Source organism: Diabrotica virgifera, chromosome 5, assembly GCF_917563875.1.
Source record: "Diabrotica virgifera virgifera chromosome 5, PGI_DIABVI_V3a".
Taxonomy (NCBI): domain Eukaryota; kingdom Metazoa; phylum Arthropoda; class Insecta; order Coleoptera; family Chrysomelidae; genus Diabrotica; species Diabrotica virgifera.
The window spans coordinates 26,755,937-26,781,007 of NC_065447.1; the positions used below are offsets into that span (position 1 = coordinate 26,755,937).

Consider the following 25,071-nt stretch of genomic DNA (forward strand, 5'->3'; position numbering starts at 1 on the left):
TAAAAGCGGTTGAACTTTCAAAAAATCGAAAAAGTGCAATTTTTGAACCCGAATAACTTTTGATTCAAAAATAAAATAGCAATTCTGCTTACTCCATTTGAAAGTTCAAGTCAAATTCTATCGGTTTTGATTATTTGTATTGCTAAAAATAAATTTTTTTATTATTAAACAAAGCTATAAACACGTGTTTCCCGTGCCCAATGCATGCGTTTTAATGTACGTAATCTACGTAGAAATTGTCTGTATGCGCGCCTACTCGTTCGACTTCAAATGAGAAATGCATTGAAAACATAATTCAATCACTATGTGTTTATAGCTTTGTTTAATAATAAAACAATTAATTTTTAGCAATGAAAATAATCAAAACCGATAGAATTTGACTTGGACTTTCAAATGCGGTAAGCAGAATTGCTATTTTATTTTTTAATCATCATAAGTTATTCGGGTTCAAAAATTGCACTTTTTCGATTTTTTGAAAGTTCAACCGCGTTTATACGCATCCCGTTCAACTATGCATCCTACGAAAAAACTTTTAAAAACATTTTTGAAGTTATACTTCTTTAAGAAATTTTATTGATCTGCGCGCATGAGCACACCGACAGTATGGTATTAGTCGTGATACGGGCTCTGATTGGGTGTTGAAATAATCTGTCAATAATTGTTCAATATGGAGGTTATCGTTAAACAAAAATATTGTATATATGTATTAGTTTTTATTGTTTTGAGGACAGAAATAAAATCAAATTTATAATTATAGTGACTTTTTAAATAGTTTTGAAAAGCCGCAGGTACGTAATTCTAAATGTTTCAGTTGTATTCCAATAAAAAATTATCTTCATACCTATCTATTTGGAAAATGTAAAAAAATAATGTAGTTACCTATTAGTAGGCAATGCTTTAATTTACATAATCTGATTACGAACAAACTTTCTACAAATCTTCATCTAATATATCGTTTCCTTACTCTATATTTTGTTGTATTTTAATTCGACAAAAATCAAACTAATAATTTGATTCATATAAATAAACAAAATGTCAAAAAGTTTATGTGGTGTAAACGTTTAGGTTGTGTATATTCCCACATGACGTATACGCGAATGTGGTGTAGTAGGAAATCACTTCAACTCTCGTACGGCGCGGTAGACATGAAGTGGGTTCAAGCCCCAAGCAAGTTGTTATTATTTTTATTTTTTTTATAGATTTTATGATTGTAAGTATATTATTATATTTTTTTTTCAGAAAATACGTATTTAATTAAAATTTTTGGCAACAATTATTGTTCAGAAATCGTTTGCGGCATTTTTCAATGTGTTTGTGTGTGTTTTATTCTTTTATTCTTTTAATTTTTGGTATTGTTTTAATAACAATTTTTGGAAAGTAGTAGAGAAACTGTTTAAAGTATATTGATTTCGTTGAAATCATATAATAGAAGTATAACTTCTTACGTGGGTACAAAGTACACACACATTCTTTTTTTTTGCTTAGAATGATCCAAAAAATACAAAAACATGTTTTGTTTTGTGAAAAATCTGAATTAAGGAGGGCGTCGTACTCCCCACTGGGGACAGGACTAACTGTAACAAAAGAACATTTCGCAACAAGGTGAGTCTATTCTCGCGACTCAGGGAATCCACGTCTTATCCCAGTACCTAGTTGGATTATTCCTAGAGTTATCTCTTGCGTACAATAAAAGACATTTTAATTTCAAAAGATTTAAATACTCAAATTTCCAAATATTTGATTTACATGAAAACCAAATTAACCAGTCTATTCACACTTTTATCATAACTATCAACTTCACTTCTAACGCAAATATCAGCCCTGGTAAAACCACTTCCAGATAAATCATAGGAGGTGTCTCGGACTTCGATTAAAATTCTGTGGCCAAAATGTTGGTTTAGTTCTGGAATGCACACTTTAGTTCCATATGGAATTCCTATAATCTCGTCCATAGCTAAGGTAACAAAATCTGCTCTGTTGTCTATGTAATCCTACAAGTTAAAACTCTCTTAATTATTTTAGAAAAGTAAAATGGCAAATGATAACATGCAGCAATAGTGCATCAAAATAAAGAAGCAGTTCAGATCATAAACAATAATATCAAGGAAATTGATTATTACTGAATGAAGTAAAGAAACACAGACTTACTCACAATAATTTAATTATACTTCGACGACCGGTTTAGATCTCTACAATATTCAGCTCATCTTCAGGTCGGCGTTACAAGTAGTTAAATGATGCTGTTACAAGGGATGCTTTGTATGTTCATCGATAACATGTTTAAACGTCCATATTATGCTAATAGGATAGCTAGGTGAGGGACTGGGTAAGCGGACATGCTTCGTAGGTAAAAACATAGTGAATTGGAATGGATCCTGAAGGCAGATGTGTGATGTGAAACAGAGACAGATGTATTAGTTATGAGAAAGACAACGTTCGGATGGGAATGTTAATAAATGCAGCTAAGGTGTAAGGTTTCTCAATGTAAGTGCCTACACTCTGTAATTATTTATTCAATATTTCTTTCTGAACATACACTATCATAAAATAGCTTAAACAAACCCCTTCCTTTCTCAGATCACCTTTAATATTCTACAGTTTTTTCAACCAATTTTAATTTGACATTCTTTTTATCTAATTAATTTTTCTTATAGTTCTGTACATTTCATAGATTTCCTAGTGTTAGGCACCTACAATGATACAAACTAACTGACATCCCGTAGTCCTGTGACCGGGAACAATACAAACTTGAAATTTATTCCTATTTGTCATTTTGCCAGCAAAGACCTTCACAATCGTACTAGTGTTTACAATAAGTCAATTTACACCTTAGCTGCATTTATGAACATTTCCATCCGAACATTCTCTTTCTCATAACTAATACATCTGTCTCTATTTCACATCACACATCTGCCTTCAGGATCCATTCCAATTCACTGTGTTTTGACCTACGAAGCATGTCCGCTTACCCAGTCCCTCACCTAGCTATCCTATTAGCATAATATGGACGTTTAAACATGTTATCGATGAACATACAAAGCATCCCTTGTAACGGCATCATTTAACTATTTGTAACGCCGACCTGAAGATGATCTGAATATTGTAGAGATCGAAACCGGTCGTCGAAGTATAATTAAATGATTGTGAGTAAGTCTGTGTTTCTTTACTTCATTTAAAATGAACTCACATATGCAACCCATTCAACATTTGATTATTCTGGGGCCTGATTCTAATTCATTTCGACAGTCGCAATTTCATTTCGACACCGCCATGACAGCCGCAGAGTATAGCGATTCTTATTCATTTCGATATTAGTTACAACTGGGGATATTAACCTTATAATGTTGAGACTGCTCAGAATTTGGGTTGGTGCTCCGGTTTATTGGAATTTGTTGATAGTCTGGGAAAATTATCGAAAAAATGCCATTTTTGGGAAAAATTATTTATTTTATACCAGCTATTTTATTGCTAAAATCGAATCTTAAGATTGCATATATTAGTAATATGGGGTATGACAAGTCCGCAGAACGTGTGTTATTTTATTTATAAACAAATTAGCACTCCTAAATCTTCTTTTTTTTTCAATTAGTGGTCTGTAACTCCTAAATTTTTTCCTTTAAGCCAAAAACACTCAAATAAAAATTCACCGTAATTTAGTTCTGCACAAAGTTATTTTTTTTCCGACTTCCTTCAACAAAAATTTTACTCAGAAAATCCGAGTTTTCCCAAAAAATCTGCAATTTTCAATTAAAATTTTAGGGAAGTACCTAATTATTTATCAATAATTAAATAATTGATGACAGGAAAGATTTATTATAGTAGATTATACAGAGGGGCTAAATTATGGAATAAATTAATTTCTTTAAAACGGACGATTTTGGAGCAAAATCCCGAAAGAGGTTGATTCTTATTTTTAAATTACAATTTTTTGGCATATATTTCATACTAGTGACGTCATCCATCTGAGCGTGATGACTTAATCGATAATTTTGTTAATGGGAATAGGGGTCGTGTGGTAGGTCATTTGAAAAGGCGTTCAATTCTCTATTCAGTAATATAAACATTAATATAATTAGGTATTTATACAGGGTTGCCAAAAAAAATTTTTGAATTAAATTAATTGGCGCAAAAAGAAGAATGTATGTAATTTATTTAACTCAAAATACATTGTCCTGCTGTCAGAAAATAGAAAAAGAGGTTTATTTCACAAATAAACATTTCTTTTCGCTTAAATTAAATCACAAACAGCCTCCCTCCTACCTATTGGCAGTTTGAACATTTAATTTAAGCTAAAAGCAATGTTTATTTGGAAAATAAACATTTTTTCTATTTTCTGACAGCAATAGAATGTATTTTGAGTTAAATAAATTACATGCATTCTTCTTCTTGCGTCAATTAATTTAATTCAAAAAATTTTTTGGCCTCCCTGTATAAATAATGATATTAATGTTTATAATACTGAATAGAGAATTGAACGCCTTTGTAAATGAGCTACAACACGAACCCCTATTCCTATTTAAAAAATAATCAATTACGTCATCACGCTCGGATGGATGACGTCACTAGTTTGAAATATATGCCAAGAAAGGGCCTAGCCGGGTAAGATGATGGAAAGTGCCCCCAACTCGATTCGAATTCCATATATATGTGATATATATCGATCCAAATATAGTGAAACTAACTTTCTGAAATTTTTAGCCCCCTAGGTGGTCATGTGACCCACCTAGAGGCTAATTAGGCTTTTTAAGTTTTTATTTTTTATCTCAGCCGCATCGAGAACTAGCGAAAAACTTTAAATAAAAAATTGTAATCTTTAAAAAGTTCTGTCAGAAATTTTTTTTTATTTTTGGCGGGAAATTTAAATTTTGGAACAATTTTAAAATTTTAAATGAGTATAAAAAAGTAACTAAGACATTCGTTTTCACGAAAAAAATATATAACGTGTATGTTTGCATAATATTTCACCCTGAATTTTTTCAAATTTTTAAAATTGGTGAAACGTACCTTTAAAAATAAAAAACCGCATTTTTTCGGTTTTTTTTCGTTTTTTGATATAATTTTATACATATTTTTCAAAAAAGGTAATACCGTCACTAGAATAGGTAAAAAACTGAAAAATAATTGGGGTTTGTTTAATAAAAATTTTTTGTAGTCCCATCCATTTTCAATATACAGGGCGTTGAAGAAAACAAAATTTTACACATTTTTTACGATTTTGCCGAAACTACTGGCAACATTGTAATAAAATTTGGCGAGTTTTAAGAGGTGGTTGTTGTGCATTTTTTGACATACAATTAAGAATTTTATATTTGTCATTGGCGCGTATACGGCTAATAGTCTGAACTTTTTAAAGAAAAAAGATAGTACGCCACTGACATATTTCAAATTAACAATCCTTTTTGAATTCCTCGTTTAATTTGTGACAAAAATCTATCTTCCTATTTTTTCATACGACGCGCCATTTTTATTCAAAAAATAAAACATCTTAACCCTTACAAAGTATTCGAACTTCTATTAGTAGTTTCTACATCTACATACGTAAATTCGTACGTCCATTATAAAAACTAATTCGAATACTTTGGAAGCGTTAAGATATTTTATTTTTTGCAGCAAAACGGCGCCTCGTATGAAAAAATGAAAAGATAGTTTTTTTATCTCAAATTGAATGAGGAATTTAAAAATGATTGTTAATTTGAAACATGTCAGTGGCGTACCATCTTTTTTTCTTTGAAAAGTTCAGACCATTACCCCTAAGCGCGCCAATGATGAATATCAAATCCTTAATTTTATGTCAAAACATGCACAATAACCAAGGTTCATAAATAGACAGGTTGCATGGTAACTTTCCACCAATCAGCGTCGAGAATCTAATGGCGGGAGTGACGTCACCCAGAATGCTGCATTCAAATGCATTCACTTCACTCATTGAAATGAACTCGGAAAGTAGGAATGTATTGAAAATGTGTATATTTAAAAAAAAATACGTTTGCATTTTTAATGACTATTTATTTCATATATTCTTTAAAAAATGTGGTAGATACCTGTAGAGTTACAAAAATCATAGAATATAATTGCAATTAAATATATGCAGTAGAATAGCATTACTACTTAATTAAAGCAGAAGGAGATTCTTTCTTGTGTATATATGGGACTAAATCATTCAAATATCCTAGGTATATTAATAATGGGTTGAATACAATTTACTTGTTTAAATGATTTTGAGTAGGTATATAATAATTTTGAATTGGGGATAATGCATGTAGTACATTATTATAAATTCCTCCTAACATGTAAACCATGGTGAAAAAGAGATTCAACTAAAGATTTATGTATCAAAATTAGTAGTTTTTCCCTTAAGTTTAACATAAGAGCATCTGATTACGTTAGGTACTGGATTATTAATATCTAAAACTATTAAAACATTATGATTCCATTCAATAGGTACCTGTGAAGTTTTACATTAACATAAATTATAAAAAAAATACAATTTCAGTGCAATAAAGGGAATTTTCCCCATTTTATATATTCATTTAGTTTATAATTATTGTTTATTCGAACGATCTTCAGATGGCTGCAATATTTGTTATAATTTTATATGAAACAATTACATATAATAGATCTATTATCTATACTTAGACTTAATTAGATATATTGTTCAATAAGTCTAAGCTGAAGAACCGCAAGAGACATTACAGAACTGTAATGTCTCTATACAAGAATGTCCTTTACTATACAATACAGCAGAAAGAAAATCCAGTAAGTAAGTAGGTACTTAATATAAACACATTAAAATGTATCTTAACACTTGTAAAAGAGTTTTGGGTTTAAGTTATTATACTAAAAACACTTAATGATATCTATAGATACATTATATCTCAAGATATAAACACAAATTAAAACACTAACGATATTTAATAACAAAATATAGCCTCCAAACCACGTATATCCTATTATGTTTACAAATAATTCGTAAAATTGATCGTCTGGGTGACGTCACGATGACAATATTTCATTTGTCAATGTCAAAGTTACCATACAACCTATGGTATAGGGACCTTGCACAATAACTACCTCTTAAAACCCGCCAAGTTTTATTACAATGTTGCCAGTAGTTTCGGCAAAATCGTAAAAAATGTGTAAAATTTTGTTTTCTTTAACGCCCTGTATCTTGAAAATGGATGGTGTTACAAAAAAATTTTATTAAGCAAACCCCAATTCTTTTTAAATTTTTTACCTGCTCCAGTGACGGTGTTACCTTTTTTGAAAAATATGTATAAAATTGTATCAAAAAACGAAAAAAAAAACCGAAAAAATGCGGTTTTTTATTTTTGAAGGTGCGTTTCACCAATTTTAAAAATTGGAAAAAATTCAGGATGAATTATTATGCAAAAGTACACGTTATGTATTTTTTTCGTGAGAACGAATTTCTTAGTTATTTTTTTATACTCATTTAAAATTTTAAAATCGTTCTAAAATTTAAATTTTCCGCCAAAAATTAAAAAAAAAAATTTTTTGCACAGAACTTTTTAAATTTTACAAATTTTTTATTTAAAGTTTTTCGCTAGTTCTCGATGCGGCTGAGATAAAAAATAAAAACATAAAAAGCCTAATTAGGCTCTAGGTGGGTCACATGACCACCTAGGGGGCTAAAAATTTTAGAAAGTTAGTTTCACTATATATGCTAAACTGTGATCTATATGGAATTCGAATCGAGTTGGGGGCACTTTTCATCATCTTACCCGGCTAGGCCCTTTAATTTAAAAATAAAAATCGACCTGTTTTGGGATTTTTCTCTAAAATCGTCCATTTTAGAGAAAATGAATTTATTCCATAATTTAGCCCCTCTCTGTATATCAGGAGACCGGCGACAATCTAACCAATAGTTTAGCAATAATTAAAATGTTAATTAAAAAATTTCGGTCGAAATAATAACCAGAAAGATTATGATACACCAGAATAACTATGATTTTCGTATAAAAAAGCACTATACCTATTCAACGTACCTTACAGGATTGAAATTGGACCATTTGAGCGGTCTCAGGAATGTTATAAGGAAACATTTTTTTGGCTTATAAACAAATAGAACCCCTCAGAAAATATTAGATTAAATTAAATTAAGTTAACGCTGTTGAAAAGAGCACGGCTTCTGTGCCCTTTTCGAAGAAAAAAAAAATGAATTGCGAGGAGTGATTCCAGGTATAACCGGTCAAATTTGACCGGCATTTGCGACAGAGTTATAAACAACAGGATTTTAATCTTTGAACCATTAGATACCTTTTAATTCCGGTCCTCTTTGTACATACAAATTTTCATATCTTCAAGACACTCATAACAAAAAAGATTTATGTCACTGTCACCAAATTATTTAATTATTGATAAATAATTACTTCCCTCAAATTTTAGTTGAAAATTAAAGATTTTGTTTGGAAAACCCGAATTTTCCGAGGAAAATTTCCGTCGAAGGAAATTGGAATAAATTATCAATGTGCAGAATTAAATTACTGTCAATTTTTATATGAGTGTTTTGGTTTAAAGTTAAAATTTTCGGAGTTATAGAGCAATAATAAAAAAAAAAGATTTCGGAGCGCTAATTTGTTTATAAACAAAATAGCACACTTTCTGTGGACTTTGCACAGCTATATTACTAAAGTCCACTTAACATCAACAATAATTGAACAAGAAATTGACAACAAGTTATTCAAGGTCAAATTTGACTTATACAAAAAACAATTCTACATCCAATTTTGCCGTGAATAAAAAGAAAATAAAGAAATTTGACAAAATAAAACATATCCAATTATTCTATTTCATCAAATTCCTTCATTTTCTTTTACAAACCATACATTTTGTACACGACAAATTTGGCCTTGAATAACTTTGTCAATTTCTTGTTCAATTTATTGTTGATGTAAAGTGGACATAATATAGGAAATCTTAAGATTTGATTTCAGCATGTCCAACAATAAAATAGCTGGTAATTAATTTTCCTTGTTTTTTACCAATTTTCCCAGATTATTACCTTATATCTTTCATTGAGTTGATGATTCATGTTGTGGACATTCTCAATTATTATATTTCTAATTTAATACTATTCTATCCAATTCCTCAAAACAAGCAAATTTCAATTAAACGCAGCTATATTATAATACCTTTTGCTTTATGTAGTTTTCCTTGCAAGAAATAAACAAAACACATCTAAACTAAACCTAACCTCGCTTTTGGCCATTCATTCATCTCCGTGTCAAATAATTTCGACAGTCGAAATTATAATATCAACACCCTTTTTAAAGTCGCTATTAATTTCGATAGTCGCTATTTCATGACGTCACATCGTTAGTTCAACTAAAATCCACAAGGCTCGCACAATCGCATTTCAACCGTCGCCATATTGAAAGCGACTTGTTTTTGGTCAAAATTTGATTTAGAATCAGGGCCCTGATTAGGATAAAATGGACAGATGAAAACAGTATATTAAGGAACTGTTTAATGATGAAAGGTCTAATATACAAATTAAAGAAGTGGTGCAAAAACCTGACAAAACTATGGACCATTTTCATTGAAAATGTGAAGGGTGAACAGCCGTAGCGCAGCGGCATGACAACTGGCCTCATAATCCAGAGCGTCCTGGTTCGAGCTCCGGCACAGACAATCCATTTTTCATTTCTAAAAATAATACGAGCTGTTCACCGTGCCTCGGAGATTACGTTAAGCCGTCGGTCCCCTGGGCTAGTGTACATCGGCACTAGTTACTTGAAACAGGGTTAAAGATGTAAATGGCCGATGGAACCTGTCCGAAAGGATCTCCCCGGCAAAAATGCCATACGATATTATTATTATTATTATTATTGAAAAATGACACTTTTCGGACCGTTTTTGCGAATACCTTAAATATTATGCAGGTAACGAAAAAAACTATATAAAACGTTTCTACAGTAGGAAAAATGAAAGAATACCCATGAACGAACATATTAAACACGATATATTTTCCTGTCACCATGTCACACAAAAAATTGGCCACCGCAAGTACATGTAATCCTTATTGTTAAATGTACTTGCACTGGGCAATTTTCTTTGTGACACGGTGACAGGAAAATTCAGTGTGCTTTATATGTTCGTTCATGGGTATTCTTTCATTTTTCTGACTGTATAGCTTATGAAAATTCAGCCGGCGTAGCTCAGCGCTAGGATGTCTGACTGGTATGCTGGTAGGCCGGGGTTTGAAACCAAGCGCCGGCGAGAACAGTTACACATTTTTAAAAATGTCTATAGGCCCCAGGTCGACTCAGCCTGAATAAAATGAGTACCTTGGGTAAAACCAGGGGTAATAATAGGCGGTTGAAGCGTAGCACTGGCCCTGTTACCTTCCTTGTACAACGTAGGCCCTAGATATAGCAGACTATTCTGCTATAATCCCAAAGCCGCGTCAGCAGTATAAAAAGGGAGACTTATTATTATTATTATATGAAAATTCAAAGAGATTCATTTCTTTATAAATCTTCTAGTTATAATACAAAAGGAGATGTGGTAGGTAAAAATAGATTTTTTTGTGCATGCTCAAATCCGTTTTTTTGTAGTGCTTGAAAAGACCTTTAAAACGAGCAGTGTTAAATGTTGATTACATTCAAACTAAGCGAGATATGGTGCCAAAAAATTAATGACTAATATATTTTAAGGAAAAATGATAAGTACAGTCGGAAAAATGAAAGAATAGGGCTTCTCATTCACAGTCATTTGTTTCGAGCTTCTGTCATATTTCATATAATCCGTGTATATTAATATTATACACGGATTATACAACATATGACAGAAGCTCGAAACAACTGACAATCGATGAAAAGCCCTATACCCATGAACGATCACATCAATCACTTATTTTGTATTTGCTGTCTTTTTCTATATCAAACGTTTGTTATTTATAGAAAAAGGCAGCAAATACAAAATAAGTGATTTTGTATCGTTCATGGGTATTCTTTCATTTTTCCGACTGTAGGTATATTTAACCCCGCATCCACCAGTTTGAATGTAAAATGTAAAATTGCTCATTTTAAAGGTCTTGTCAGGCACTTCAAAAGATATTGGTAGCATTATACCCTTAAAATCGACCATTTCTTTGTTATCTCAAGTTGAACATGATCTGAGCATGCACCAAAAAAAATCTCTATTTATCCACCATATTTATTTTTGTATTATAACTAGAAGATTTATGAAGAAACGAATCTCTTTGGTTTTTCATAAGTAATAAAAGTGTTTTATATAGTTTTTTCGTTAGTTGAATAATTTTTGAAGTATTCGTAAAAAACCGTCTGAAGGTGACTTTTTCAATGAAAATGGCCAATTTTCAACCACGCTTAGCTTAAAAAGTATTGAGTTTTCAAAAAAAAATTATAGAATACTTTTTGCTTAGAATTAGGTTTTCTAGCCACTTCCGTGGTTATTTTGACCAAAAAATTTTTCACTCCCCAGAAAGGGTGGGAACCACCTCCAAGATAAAAGCGCACATATGCATAGAGTAGACTTTAAATTAGGAGATCAGTAAAGGCTACTCCCAAAGTTTAATTAAAATCCATGCCGTAGGATAGAATTCGGAGGTAATAGGTATCCTGTTTTTGCTCTCATTGACTGGAGTAGTAGGAAAAAAACGTTTGATGAATATATTATATAATCAAAATATTTGTCAGAAATTTTAAGCATAATTAATTATTTTTGTAATCCTACCTGCAATGTTCTTAATTTTTTCCCCTGTTTGTCTTGATATCCATGCTCGTGATCTTGATCATTATAATCCGGATAGTAAGATGTCAAAGTTACATTCTTATAAACTTTTCCAGTGCATTTCAAAGAAATTTCTAAAATAAAATTGGAGGTAAGATATAAATATAAACTAACTCACAATGAAGTAAAACCTTCTTACGTATGATGACATATTTTATTAAAATTTTTCGTTTGTGATCCAATTTTTGTGATAAGGCAAATTGCGAAGAAATCATTAGAATATAATTAGCCAGCCATTTTTTTTTGTTTCATAGACTTAGAGATGTGGGTAGATGAAATCAGGAAAGAAGTCGAGAAGAAGGGATTGACATTGGAAAGTGCAAGAAACCTAACGCAAGATCGGAAAGCATGGAGACTACAATGCCAAACTCAACTCCACCAGCCTTACACCTAAAGGTAGAAAGGCTTAGGACTAAGTAAGTAAGTAAGTAAGACTTAGAGATAGCCTTTGATAGAATGCAATTAAAAAATGTGATACACCTACTATATGACAAAAATTCACCACTCGATATCATAAAACTGATAAAAAACATATATGTAATAAATAAAATAGAAATGAATGTCAATGGAATAATAACAGACCCATAGAAGCAAACACAGGAATCAGGCAAGGAGATTCACTACGTCCTCAACTGTTTAACATTGTGTTGGATGCAATAATAAAACAAGTAAAGAAAAAAGGAGGGTACAAAATGGGCGATAGAGAGATAAAAATACTCACGCTGATGACACCGTGTTAGTAGCAGAGTGCGAAGACGACCTACAAAGATTACTGCACGAATTCAACATTAACGTAAAATAAATGAATATGAAAATATCAGCCCAAAAAACAAAAAGCTTAGTAATAGCCAAAGAACCAATAAGGTGCACATTGTAGTTAACCAATCAAACTATACAAAAGTAATGACTTTCAAATACTGATAATAATCTATCAGCCGACAACAATATCAAAGAAGAGGTAAAAGACTAAATAATTGAAGCCAGTAGAAACGGCTGGTTGTCTAAATGACACAGTTTGGAAAAACAAACACCTAAGACACAGGGAGTACCGTTTTTCTTCAATAGACAGTACAGTAAAAGAAAAAGAAGAAAAAGAAAATTTTTCAAAGTATCCAAATGGATTATAAATATCTTCAAAACGTTTTCGGTTCAGTCGGACCATCATCAGTGAAATGTCTTGAGAGTAGTTAAAACTCGCCACATACCTAAAAGTTGATTACATGATACGTTTATTTAATTATAAAAACATAAAAATGTGATAACACGAGGTAGATGTTATAGTATATCAATCTAAGAGACCACACATCTTTCTACTCGAAAAGTAAACCTTGGACCAACTATTAAAACTCTGAGTTGACCATATGGTAAATGGGGTGCATTTACCTTGTGATGGGGTTAGCTAATTAGGAACACCATATCTTAAAAGACATTACCTACACTCGGAGAAAAAGAACTCCTCACTTTATGAGAAACTCCAAAGGTAAAATAATTCTCGACTTATATGAAAAAAAGGAAGAATGGACTAACTATATAAAAGAACTTTTCCTGGATACGAGGCCACCACTTAACACCACAAAGTATACGAATACTGGTCCTAGTATTTTAAAAGCAGAAGTGGAGAAAGCCATCAAACAGAGCAAAAATGGGAAATCTCCAGGCCCTGACCAAATACCATCAGACTGGGTCAAACTTCTGGATGACGACAATGTATCACAACTAACAAACATTTATAACCATATATACGAGACTGGTATGATGCCAAATATATGGATAGAGTCTACATTTATTCCACTCCCAAAAAAGCCTAATACATCATCATGTAAAGACTTTAGACTAATTAGTCTCATGAGCCACTCTCTCAAGCTACTTCTTAAGATAATTCTTAATAGAATCAAGCAGAAATGTGAAGAGACAATGGGAAACAAACAATTCGGTTTCAGAGAAGGATTGGGAACAAAGGAAGTTTTGTTCTCAATGTTAACATTACTTCAACGATCATGGGAAGTACAGAAACCAATTTACGTCTGCTTTATAGATTTTGAGAAGGCGTTTGATAGAGTTCAACATGATAGGTTGTTTGTTAATCTAGAAATGATTGGAATAGATGATAAAGATCTGAGACTTTTACAACATCTATATTGGAATCAAGAAGCTTCTATTCTGGTAGATGGCAAAGAAACAGACAAAATTTGCATTCAAAGAGGTGTCAGACAGGGTCGTGTGTTATCCCCAACTTTGTTTAACGTATACTCAGAAATAAATTTTAATGAAGCCTTGGAAGGACAATGTGGAGTTCGAATCGGGGGAGAAACTATTATCAACATCAGATATGCAGACGACACCGCGATCATGGCTGAAAATATCGAAGATCTTCAATTCCTTATAGATCGAGTCACTAGAGAATGCTCCAATAACGGACTTAACATAAATGCAACAAAGACAAAGTTACTTGTGGTTAGTAAACAAACGTCGGCCCTATGCAACTAATTGTTAATGATGAATCAATAACAAAAGTTAACCATTTTAAATACCTAGGATGTTGGATAAACGAGACACTAAATCCGGATGAAGAAATTAAAACTCATATAGAAATTGCAAGAGGAGCATTTATGAAACTTAGATCTATTCTGAGCAACTCTCAGCTGAACTTACAACTAAGAATCAAGTTCCTAAAATGTTATGTGTATCCTGTATTACTATATGTATGTGAAACCTGGATCATGAAGGTTAACATGATGAACAAATTAGAAGCCTTTGAGATGTGGTCGTATCGTAGAATGCTCAGAATATCTTGGGTTCAACGCATTTCAAACAGAGAAGTCTTAAACAGAGTAGGTCAAGGCGAAGGTGACTTAATGAAGATGATAAAAAAGAGAAAACTTGAATATCTGGGGCATATTATGAGAGGTAGCAGATACAGGATGCTGCAGTTAATACTCAATGGAAAGATCGACGGAAAAAGAGGAATTGGTCGGAAGAAATATTCATGGCTCCGAAACCTTCGTCAATGGACTGGCTTATCAGCAGATCAATTGTTACATGCCGCACAAGATCGAGAACAATATCGGCAAATTGTTATGGAAGCTACCCACGCCAAAAATTTGGGCACGGTACTTAAAGAAGAAGATGAGTACCTACATTTATTAATTTATTAATATTGGCTAGTACTCAGTTGACGAGGAATTGCTTGTACTCTATTCGAAGTGGCACTCTCTACAGCAACCCAAAATTATACCGAATCCAAAATCTGTTCGTGTATCAATATATTTGGTAAATATGTTTTGTATACTTTTTCTTTCATATGTGTGTCAAGATTAATAAATGATATAATATAAAATGATGACATTGTGACTGATAAGAAAAAAATAGTGAGGACAGTAGAAGATTTCTACATACAACTCTGAGAAACATGTGACTCCGATGAAAGACGCCCTTTACCAAAAATAGAGAATCAAGGCTCAGAATTAATGCCGAACTTAACTATTGACGAAATTAAAAATGCACTTAAAAAGATGAAGAACAATAAATCCCCAGGTGAAGACAAAATAATGACTGAAAGCCTAAAACTAGGAGGAAATAAACTTTTAAAGGCACTTGCTATATTGTTCAATAAATGTGTTCGAAGCGATAGCACCGACGCAGTGGAACAACGCGGAAATAATCTTACTTCATAAGAAGGGAGATATCAGCGACCTTAGAAACTACCTCCCCATTAGTTTGTTGTCACAAGTATATAAGCTATTCGCAAGAGTTATTACCAACAGGCTAGGAGGTAACTTGGATTTCTATCAGCCAATAGAGCAAGCAGGTTTTAGGGCGGGATAGGGCACGAATGATCATTTACAAGTAGTTAAGAACTTGATAGAAAAGAGTGTTGAATATAACAAGTCATTAGTCCTAATATTTGTTGACTACGAAAAGGCTTTTGACATAATAAGTCATCAAAAATGTTAAAAGCCTTAACATGGTGCCGTATAGATCATCGCTATATAAACATAATCTCATACATCTATCAAAATGTGCATCACTGGTTAAGCCCACGATACTATAAATAACAAGATAATATATTACACATCCTGAAGTCGTGACGTAACTGGAGACCGGCAAGTTCGTAATGGTTTGTAATCATTCGCAATGTCCGATTAGTTTGAATTGTTCGCGGTTGTAAGCTAAGTGTATTTTATATTTTATTTTTGACAGTTATTTTGACAGGAATCTCGACACTAAATTGTTTTCGAATACATTGAAGTTTAATGGTATGTTGCTTTCAAATTCAAATTCCGGTCTCCAGTAACGTCATCTTGCGCGAACTCGGACGTATTTGAGCTACGGTAAGATACTATCTCGTTATTTATAGTATCATAGTTAAGCCCAATGTTGTTCGAATTTGCAGTGTTGCCGGTGCAAATTTTTCTCGTATGCGTATAGCATTTCGAAGGACGTTCAAAAATGCAGATTCAGATTCGTCTACGAAATTTTTCATTCGAGTTAACTCGTATGTGAACAAATTCGATTGAATTCGAAAATACGACCCCAGGAGTGCCAGATGTCATAGAAAGAATTATGATCCTTAAGTGGAATTGGGCGGGGCACATACGTAGAATGTCGGATAACAGATGAACATAGCGAATAACACACTGGAGACCAAGACAAGAAGCATGTCGAAGTAGAGATCGTCCGCCAACCAAATGGTCTGATGACATAAAACGCACCGACAAAAATTTAATGCAAACAACAAAACAGAAATACATGGAAAAGACTGAGGGAGACCTACATCCAGCAGTGGATAGATCCGGGGTGAATGATAATGATGATAATATGAAATCGTTTAAGGAAGTATCATAAAAACAGACAATACAGACTCACCACTTAAGCATCTAAATTCATTGTCGATCTCGCTGGTATCCCACAGTGTATGCTTCTCTTCATATTTCTCCTGTTTGCCTTCCATAGGGACCATAACAGCCTCAGTAGGTGGTGAGACCCTATTAATTAAGACTGCGGTGATAATATACAGTAATATTTTTAGCTCTGCATCCGGTCTGATATCCTTATTCGTCACCACAAAGTTGCTGTTCACGACTCCGTTGTCCTGGATCTCGTCTTTGGATGTTTTTTCTCCCATATTCGTCTAATGTCATCCTAGTTCCTTCAGTTTCGTCTGGTCTAGATCGCCAACTCTGGGTTGGCTGGAGTCGGTAAAATGAAATAAAGACGTTGGATTAATTTACCGTTTCCTATTTACTTTTAATCACCTTCAGTTTGCAGGATTGCCATCTATTTTTAAAGGTAATACCACGCGTTGTGGTCCTTGTCCTTAGTTTAGCAACTTTCCCCTTTTATAAAAAAAAATCATCTTTAGTCATTTTTCTTTCTTACTTTTTGCTGTTTACCAGTGTAATTTTTTTACAATATTTACAAACCTAAATTTACCTACAAAATTATTTTAAACCTATTATATGTACCGCTTTATTTTATTGTATCAATCTTTATTTTTCATTAAATGTTTGAGTCTCTATGTCTTTTTAATTACTATAGTCTTTTAATGCCCTTCACTATTTTACCTCACAAGCAGTGAATAAAACCTATTCTAAATAATTATAACATATTATCTTGAATCTATCAAATATCTAATATTCTCAAATTTATTAAACTTCTGTGTAATCTTCCTAATAACTGACTATATCACTCAATAAAAAAAAATTAGCGTTACTTTAAAGTTAATTCATATCTTTTACTACATATTTCAATCTTCTTATTATTCTCCTTACTAACTACAATACTTAATAGTAAAAAAAATTAATGTCTCTTGCTAGATAGGTATCTAAAGAAAATTTCACTTTTAGGTGTCTTTTTTTCCTAATACTAACACTTACTGTAAGATATTGTCTATTCTTAAACAAATACTTCCATTATTTTCCGCCAAAATTTAATCTGAACTTTTCTAATGACAATTTACATTATCTCAACTAGTTAATTTACAACTTAGAATAAAGTTACAACTTAAATCTTACATTTGTTTTAATGATTACTTTTCTGATTACTTTAATAAATTATTAAATTAAATAAATTCAATTAACTTCTATCGCAAAGATAAAAATTCGGTATTCAATAATAATACATATTTAAAAAAAAAACATCGACAGGAAGCATATTGATAAAAATAGACTAAATTTCTTACTCACATTTTGTCGTTGTGTGTTATCACCCCTTCTGACTTTCATCTAGAGCTTCACTGGGTGGCCTATGGTCCTGGTCCATTTTCCATTTTCGCCGCCATTTCCAATTTGTTGCTACTATTTTTCTTCCTTTAGTCCGCAGAAGATCTCCATGACCTGAAGAAGTAGAACGGTTGGTACTTAATCTGCTCATTTGGTCCTCCAAATTGTCAGATTTTTTAAATATACACTGTTCTGCATGTACTTAACTTACATTATCTTAATCTGACGATTTTGAGTTTTCTAAGGATAGATTTTTTTTCGGACCTCCCTTAACGAAACTCCCCTGTATTAAGAGCAAATATAAGGTACATTATTTATAGGGTACAAGGTTTCTCCCCATGTGATTTTCTGACGCGCTCGACTGCAAAAATCCCCGCTTGCGCTCTCCTACCATTAGGTACATATATTACATATAGTACAGTGAGGACGTTTGAGTTGGAATAAATTAATTTTCTCGAGAATGGGCGACTCTTTACTCTTTACTCTTCACAACCCAATAGGTCCCCAAAGCGCTCGAGTGACTGCACATTTAGCACACTTTGCTCCCCTACCATAAGAAAATATTGAAAAACCAAAAACGAACCAAATATGTAGTGGACAAACCCAGTAAAACTGGCTATCACCGATAATAAAAAGAATCATGGAAAAGATACATATAAGAAATGTGAGAGATGCGAAATAAAAATCTGAGAAGAATTTTGGAAGAGCTTAAAATAATTTAATTAATTAATAATTATTATTTTCTTTTTTTAGAACAATGTCCGGAGTGGAAATCAAAACGTCAAACATTAGTTAATTAAAAGTGTAATTTTCATTCCACCAATAAATGTGGCTCAATCCCATATAAAAATAATTAACTTAGACATGCCACAAAAAACAGTGTCCGAATCTAGCTTAAATGAAGATAAAGATAGCAAAAATAAGATCAAATAATTAGGTATGAGGTCAAAAGTGAAAGGAAATAGAACAAGATAAACGAAACCACACGAAATGGTGACGGAAAGATAAAATACCAACAAATGGGGAAAATAATATTATTTTACCAATTTATAAGTACGGGGAAACAACCAATTTTTGGGTGAATTATAGAGCGATACGTCTAGTACAAGTGGAGTTTAATGTGTATACTAAAATAATGTAGAATAAATAAAAACGAAGATTAAAAAAAAAAACTAGAAGAAGAACAACCGGTGTTCAGAAAACAGAGACAAGCAGTGGATAATATTTTTGTACTGAAAAAGAAAGAAAAATAGAGACAGAATTGAAATATTGATATACAATAGTAGCCCGATCAAAGAACACACAATTTTCCGAAAACCTCCAAGAAAATAAAAAAAAAGATGAAAATTTGGGAATAGGTAGTTGAAATTGTCTATTATTATATTAAGAAAAAGTTTACAATTCTACATCCCTCCATTTTACAAAAATTGGGAAATACGGGGGCGAAAAATATTTTCTCGGGGGTGAAAAAATATACATTCAAAATAAGTCCGGAATTGGATAAAATGACTTATTCTAAGCAACTTTTATTCTATAGAGTTTTTTCACCAAGTCAATACTTTTCGAATTATTTGCGAGTATGTTCATTTTTACCAAAAAAAAAAAACATGTTTTTGGACGGTTTTCCGCAAATAACTCAAAAAGTAAGTATTTTATCAAAAAAATATTTGTATCAAAAAAATATTTGTATCAAAAATATAGCTTATAAGAAAGTGAAAAAATGGTGTACGGATGAAGTCTGTAGACACAGTAGATGCAAAGTTGTAGCTAATGAAAAGTAGGTTCTTATTCGTCAAATTCCAAATCGAATATTTCAACGTGAAATAACCAAAAAACGGAGCACTTTTCGGGGAAAACTCATTATAATTTTTTTAAAGTGTTTAAGTATTTAAGGGGAGATTTCGCGATTATTTTTACCAAAAAATAAAAGGGGCCAACAATATTTTGAGCGTAACTCACTTTTAAAAACAAAGATAAACCTTTTTTTAACACTTCAAAAAAGGTGTAACGAGTTTTCCCCGAAAAGTGCTCAGTTTTTTGGTTATTTCACGTTGAAATATTCGATTTGGAATTTGACGAAGAAGAACCTACTTTTCATTAGCTACAACTATGCTTCTACTTAGTTTATAGACTTCATACATACACCTTTTTTTTCACTTTTGTATAAGCTATATTTTTGCTAAGAATATTTTTTTCGATAAGATGCTTACTTTTTGAGTTATTTGCCAAAAACCGTCCAAAATCATGTTTTTTTTTTTGTTAAAAATGAACATATTCACTCGCAAATAACTCGAAAAGTATTGGGTTAGGGAAAACATTGGTCTCTATAAACAAAAGTTGCTTAGAATTGAGAGGTCTAGATGCCAAACCGGACATTTCCACTTTTTGGTCAAAATTAGTTGAATACACCTCTGTAATCTGTGATTAAAGATCCATATAATGACAATTTGATAAAGAGCAAAATTGGACAGTTACTAGTAGTAATTCAGTGTGAAAGAATTGGTTTAGATGGAAAAGTGGACTTTTCCTCCAATTTCAAATAGGGAAAAGTAAAGTTGTAAATTGTTTTTTTAGACAACTCAATTAGTCATTTTATCCAATTCTGGACTTATTTTGAATGTATATTTTTCACCCCCGAGAAGGGGTATTCCCCTCCATTTTTGTAAAATGGAGGGGATGGAGAATTGTTAATTTTTTCTTATATAACAATAGTTAATTTCAACTATCTATTCCCAAAATTTCATCCTTCCTTTATTTTTTTTGGGGGTCAGATTGTTCTTTGATCGGGCTATAGACAGAAAAATATTTGACAAATGTTTAAAACAAACTAAAACTCTGAATAAACTAATGTAAGCATTAAAATCAATATATGAAAATACTAGAGCGAAAATATCATGTATAGAGTAATAAAAAATACGAGATCTATATAGTCCAGAAAGCCACTGCGCATCCGCTAGGAAAAATATTCTAATTCGGATTTTTTGCACAATCTTACTCAAAAAGGACTCCTTTTAACAAATTTGTATGTTGCCAGGACCAAAAGGTGGTCAAAAATTTTTTAAACGTTTTTTTTTGTTTTTTTTTTAAATTATTTTTTTTGCATGGAAAAAAGTTTTTTTAGGTTTTTTGGATCATTCCAAACAGAAAAGGTCTTTAGTGACTTTTCTCTAAAAATGATAGTTTTTGGACATATAAGCGATTAAAAATTGAAAAATTGCGAAATCAGCCATTTTTAACCCTCAAAAAGTATGTGAAAAACTGAAAATTTGAATGTTGCCAAAGTAGGTAGATACTCTTTAAACATTGATTGATGAAATTCCGAAGAGTTTTTTGCAATACAACATTCAAAACTCCTTTGTTTTTTAATTGCTAATCAAGCGTGCGCGACACTATTTTCCACTGACAGTATGGTGCAAATGAAAGGAATAAATTCGTTATTTCGTAAACCGGCGACTTTAAGGAAAAATCCCGAAACAGGTCGATTTTTATTTTTAAGTTATGATATTGTGGCATATATGGTATACTAGTGACATCATTCATCTGAGCGTGATGACGTAATCGATGATTTTTTTAAATGAGAATAGGGGTCGTGTGCTAGCTCATTTGAAAGGGTCTTCAATTTTCTATTCAGTAATATAAACATTTATATAGTTATTTATACAGGGTGTCCTTCTATTTCTTTTTTTGTCAAATAATTTAATTAAATAAAAATTTTTGGACACCCTGTATAGATAATTATGTAAATGTTTACATTACTGAATAGAGAATTGAAGAACCTTTTAAATGAGCTACCACACGACCCCTATTCTCATTTAAAAAAATCATCGATTACGTCATCACGCCCAGACGGATGACGTCACTGGTATACCATATATGCCACAATATCATAACTTAAAAATAAAAATCGACTTGTTTCGGCTTTTTTCCTTAAAGTCGCCGGTTTACGAAATAACGAATTTATTCCTTTCATTTGCACCATACTGTATACACATGCAACGGTGTCGCGCACGCGTGATTAGAAATTACAAAACAAAGGAGTTTTGAATACTGTATTGCAAAAAACTTTTCGAGATCTTATCAATCGATGTTTAAAGAATATCTACCTACCTTGGCAACATTAAAATTTTAAGGTTTTCACATAGTTTTTGAAGGTTAAAAATGGTCGATTTCGCCATTTTTCAATTTTTAATCGCTTATATGTCAAAAACTATCAACTTTAGAGAAAAGTCACTAAAGACCATTTCTGTTTGGAATGATCCAAAAAACCTAAGAAAACTTTGTTCCATGCAAAAAAAATAATTTTAGGAAAAAAACAAAAAAAAAACGTTTAAAAAATTTTTGACCACCTTTTGGTCCTGGCAACATGCAAATTTGTTAAAAGGAGTCCTTTTTGAGTAAGATTGTGCAAAAAATCCGAATTAGAATATTTTTCCTAGCGGATGCGCAGTGGCTTTCTGGACTAATATAGAACGAAAATCATCCAAAAAACAGTTGGGATATAGTCCTTCAAACAATCACAAGATACAAAAATTTGTAAACATATGGATAGAAGAGATAGAGAAGTAAAATATGACAATGGATATCAATAAACGCAATATAATGACTTTTATTGTCAAAAATTCAAAGACAAAAACATACAAAGAGCCAAAACTATAGGAGGTCTAAATATTGGAATGCCTAGGAAATGTCTTTTCACATAATAGAAAATTAGATTTGGAGATAGCTGATAATCGAAAGAAAGACGACAAAATCTACTATGCGCTAAATAAAAGAATATACGGGAAATAAATAATAAAATTAAATCACTACTACATAATACGATACCAATAGATACATATGCAGGTGAAATTTGGTTATTACAAAAAAACGTTGAAATTTCAATGAAGTAAATGCTATCCAAATGATAGCATCGAGGAAAATAATACAGAACACCAGAATACACAAAATTAGAAATGATCAAATAAGAATTGGAGGCGAAAGATGGCTAAAGGAAATATTAGAAACTAAAAGAGCAAAGAAATGAAACAGCCAATAAAAAGCTGGATAAATGAAATTATAAAAGCAGGTAAAGCCAGAGGGATGAACTGCACAGAAATTAAAATAATATCGAGAAACAAACAGTAATGTAAAAAGATAATAGACACCTATACAACAAAAAAATCCGACATCCTATCGGGTAAAAGGAATTTAGAGAAGACGAATAAGAAAAAATTAATTACTGGTCATACAGTCTTCTTTATTATAATAAAAGATTATTTTTAGTTAAAATAATATTGATAATCACATTCATACTCACCATTTTCAAATAAAGCAGAAACAGTACATAAGATTGCAATAAAAACGAAGCCACGCAAAAAAATCATTGTTGAACAAAACTACAGGTTAACTGATTGTGAATATTTTTACTATTCTCGTGTATATTAGAGAAGCAAATACAAAAATGCATCATTTGCATTGTTGGAAATGAGGACAACAATAAGTGAAACGTTATATGCTACATTTGCTTTAAATTTGTATAAACAGTTGTTGTTTTGCAATGTTTCATAATAATTTTTATAAGATATAGTTCGTTTGTTATACACTCAGCTGCAAAAAATTTGATCCATGACATATTTCCTATCTATTTTTCCCCGGATGAGTTCAAGTTTTGCTTGAGGACAACTTTAAACCAGGAATGACACACAATACACCTGTCACCTGTTAGGTTGAGTGGAAGGGTAATTAAGCATTATGCTTTTGGGCCCTTTGATAACTTCATCCAAAAGCATAGGGCTTACTGAATCCTCCTGTCGATCTATTTTTAGTTTCATCTCATTAATTTGGGTAGATATTTTCAATCAATTTTCATAATATCCAAGACAAATAATGTACTTATTATAGTCCAGAGAAATAAGGTTTTTGTCGGGACACTTGAGCAGCCGGGTTGCAAATGGGTTTTTTGGGCACCATATACTACCTAATACATTATAAATACAAAAATGCCCGTTACAGTTTGGACGAGAATTTTAGTTATTAACAAATAAGTATCAAGAACGGCAGTTTTTTTCGTTTAAATCGCTGCAGGAAAAAATAGGGTCATTAAATATCTTATTTAGAGCATTCATCTTTTAGTAGATGAGCATAGGTTCAAAATGGCAGTTTTGAATTTTGGTCCGATTATTTGTTGCTTCGCTAATTGCAAAATAAGAGTAAAATTTAGAAAATAAGCATCTTACTATAACTTTTGCGAAAATGAACTAAGACTTTAATATTGCACGAAAAGTTAAGACAGCCAGTACGTATTATGCATAAAAAATTTCAAGACGATTCGTCAATTAGTTCAAATTTTATTCTATTTGTTTATCCCAAAGAGCTTTTTTTATTGTTCAGAAAATAATAACGGTACAGCAATTTTGTGGAAACGACATGAAAGAAGAATACTTATATTTTCAAATAATTTAAGAAAATCAATCAAGAGTCATTTTTATCATTCCTAAAACATTTTACTCAAGTACAGCCATTTTTGGCTTAAAAACAATTTGAATAGATTTGGTAATATTGACTGTAGAGTAAATCTACTTTGGGATTTTAAAAGCTGGTATTTTTACACAAATTTTCAAAAAAAACTTTTCGCTTAGGTTAAATGCGGTCAAAGTTAGCCACTTTTATTATTTAATTCACAGTTACTTGTATATACATAAACTTCTCCTGTAACAATATTTGTTACCATACTCCTCTCCGAAACGGCTGGACCAATTTTTATGAAATTTTTCAAGTATATCCCGTAGGACTGAGAATAGGTTTTAATCTATTTTTCCCATAAATACCCATAAATTATAAAGGGCTTGCCCCCTGACATTTTTTTTTATTTTTTTTTTTTGCAAAAAATTGTCTACCTTAATTTTATATGGTGCAGAACTAAAAAATACATACAACCCTTAATTTTCACTCTTCTATTACCAACCCCCATTTGTTAATAGCCATCTATATATTTGCATCAATAAAATTCTCCCGTCACAGTGTTAGTTGGCATACTCCTCTGAGACCGCTTGACCGATTTTTATGAAATTATATATGAATATTTGGTAGGTCTTAAAAT

The 25,071-nt window shown here is 31.8% G+C and overlaps 1 protein-coding gene across 1 annotated transcript; it reads right to left on the reverse strand.

Moving 5' to 3' along the window:
- Positions 1–1,696: 1,696 nt before the first annotated feature.
- Positions 1,697–23,409, reverse strand: LOC114326000 (uncharacterized). The gene is made up of 4 exons (XM_028274162.1): positions 23,290–23,409; positions 16,639–18,107; positions 11,716–11,846; positions 1,697–1,991 (listed from the first exon to the last, which is right to left on the reverse strand). Exons 2-4 carry the CDS (start codon positions 16,895–16,897, stop codon positions 1,743–1,745), a joined length of 639 nt encoding a protein of 212 aa, XP_028129963.1. The 5' UTR covers positions 16,898–18,107; positions 23,290–23,409; the 3' UTR covers positions 1,697–1,742.
- Between the last annotated feature and the right edge of the window lie 1,662 nt (positions 23,410–25,071).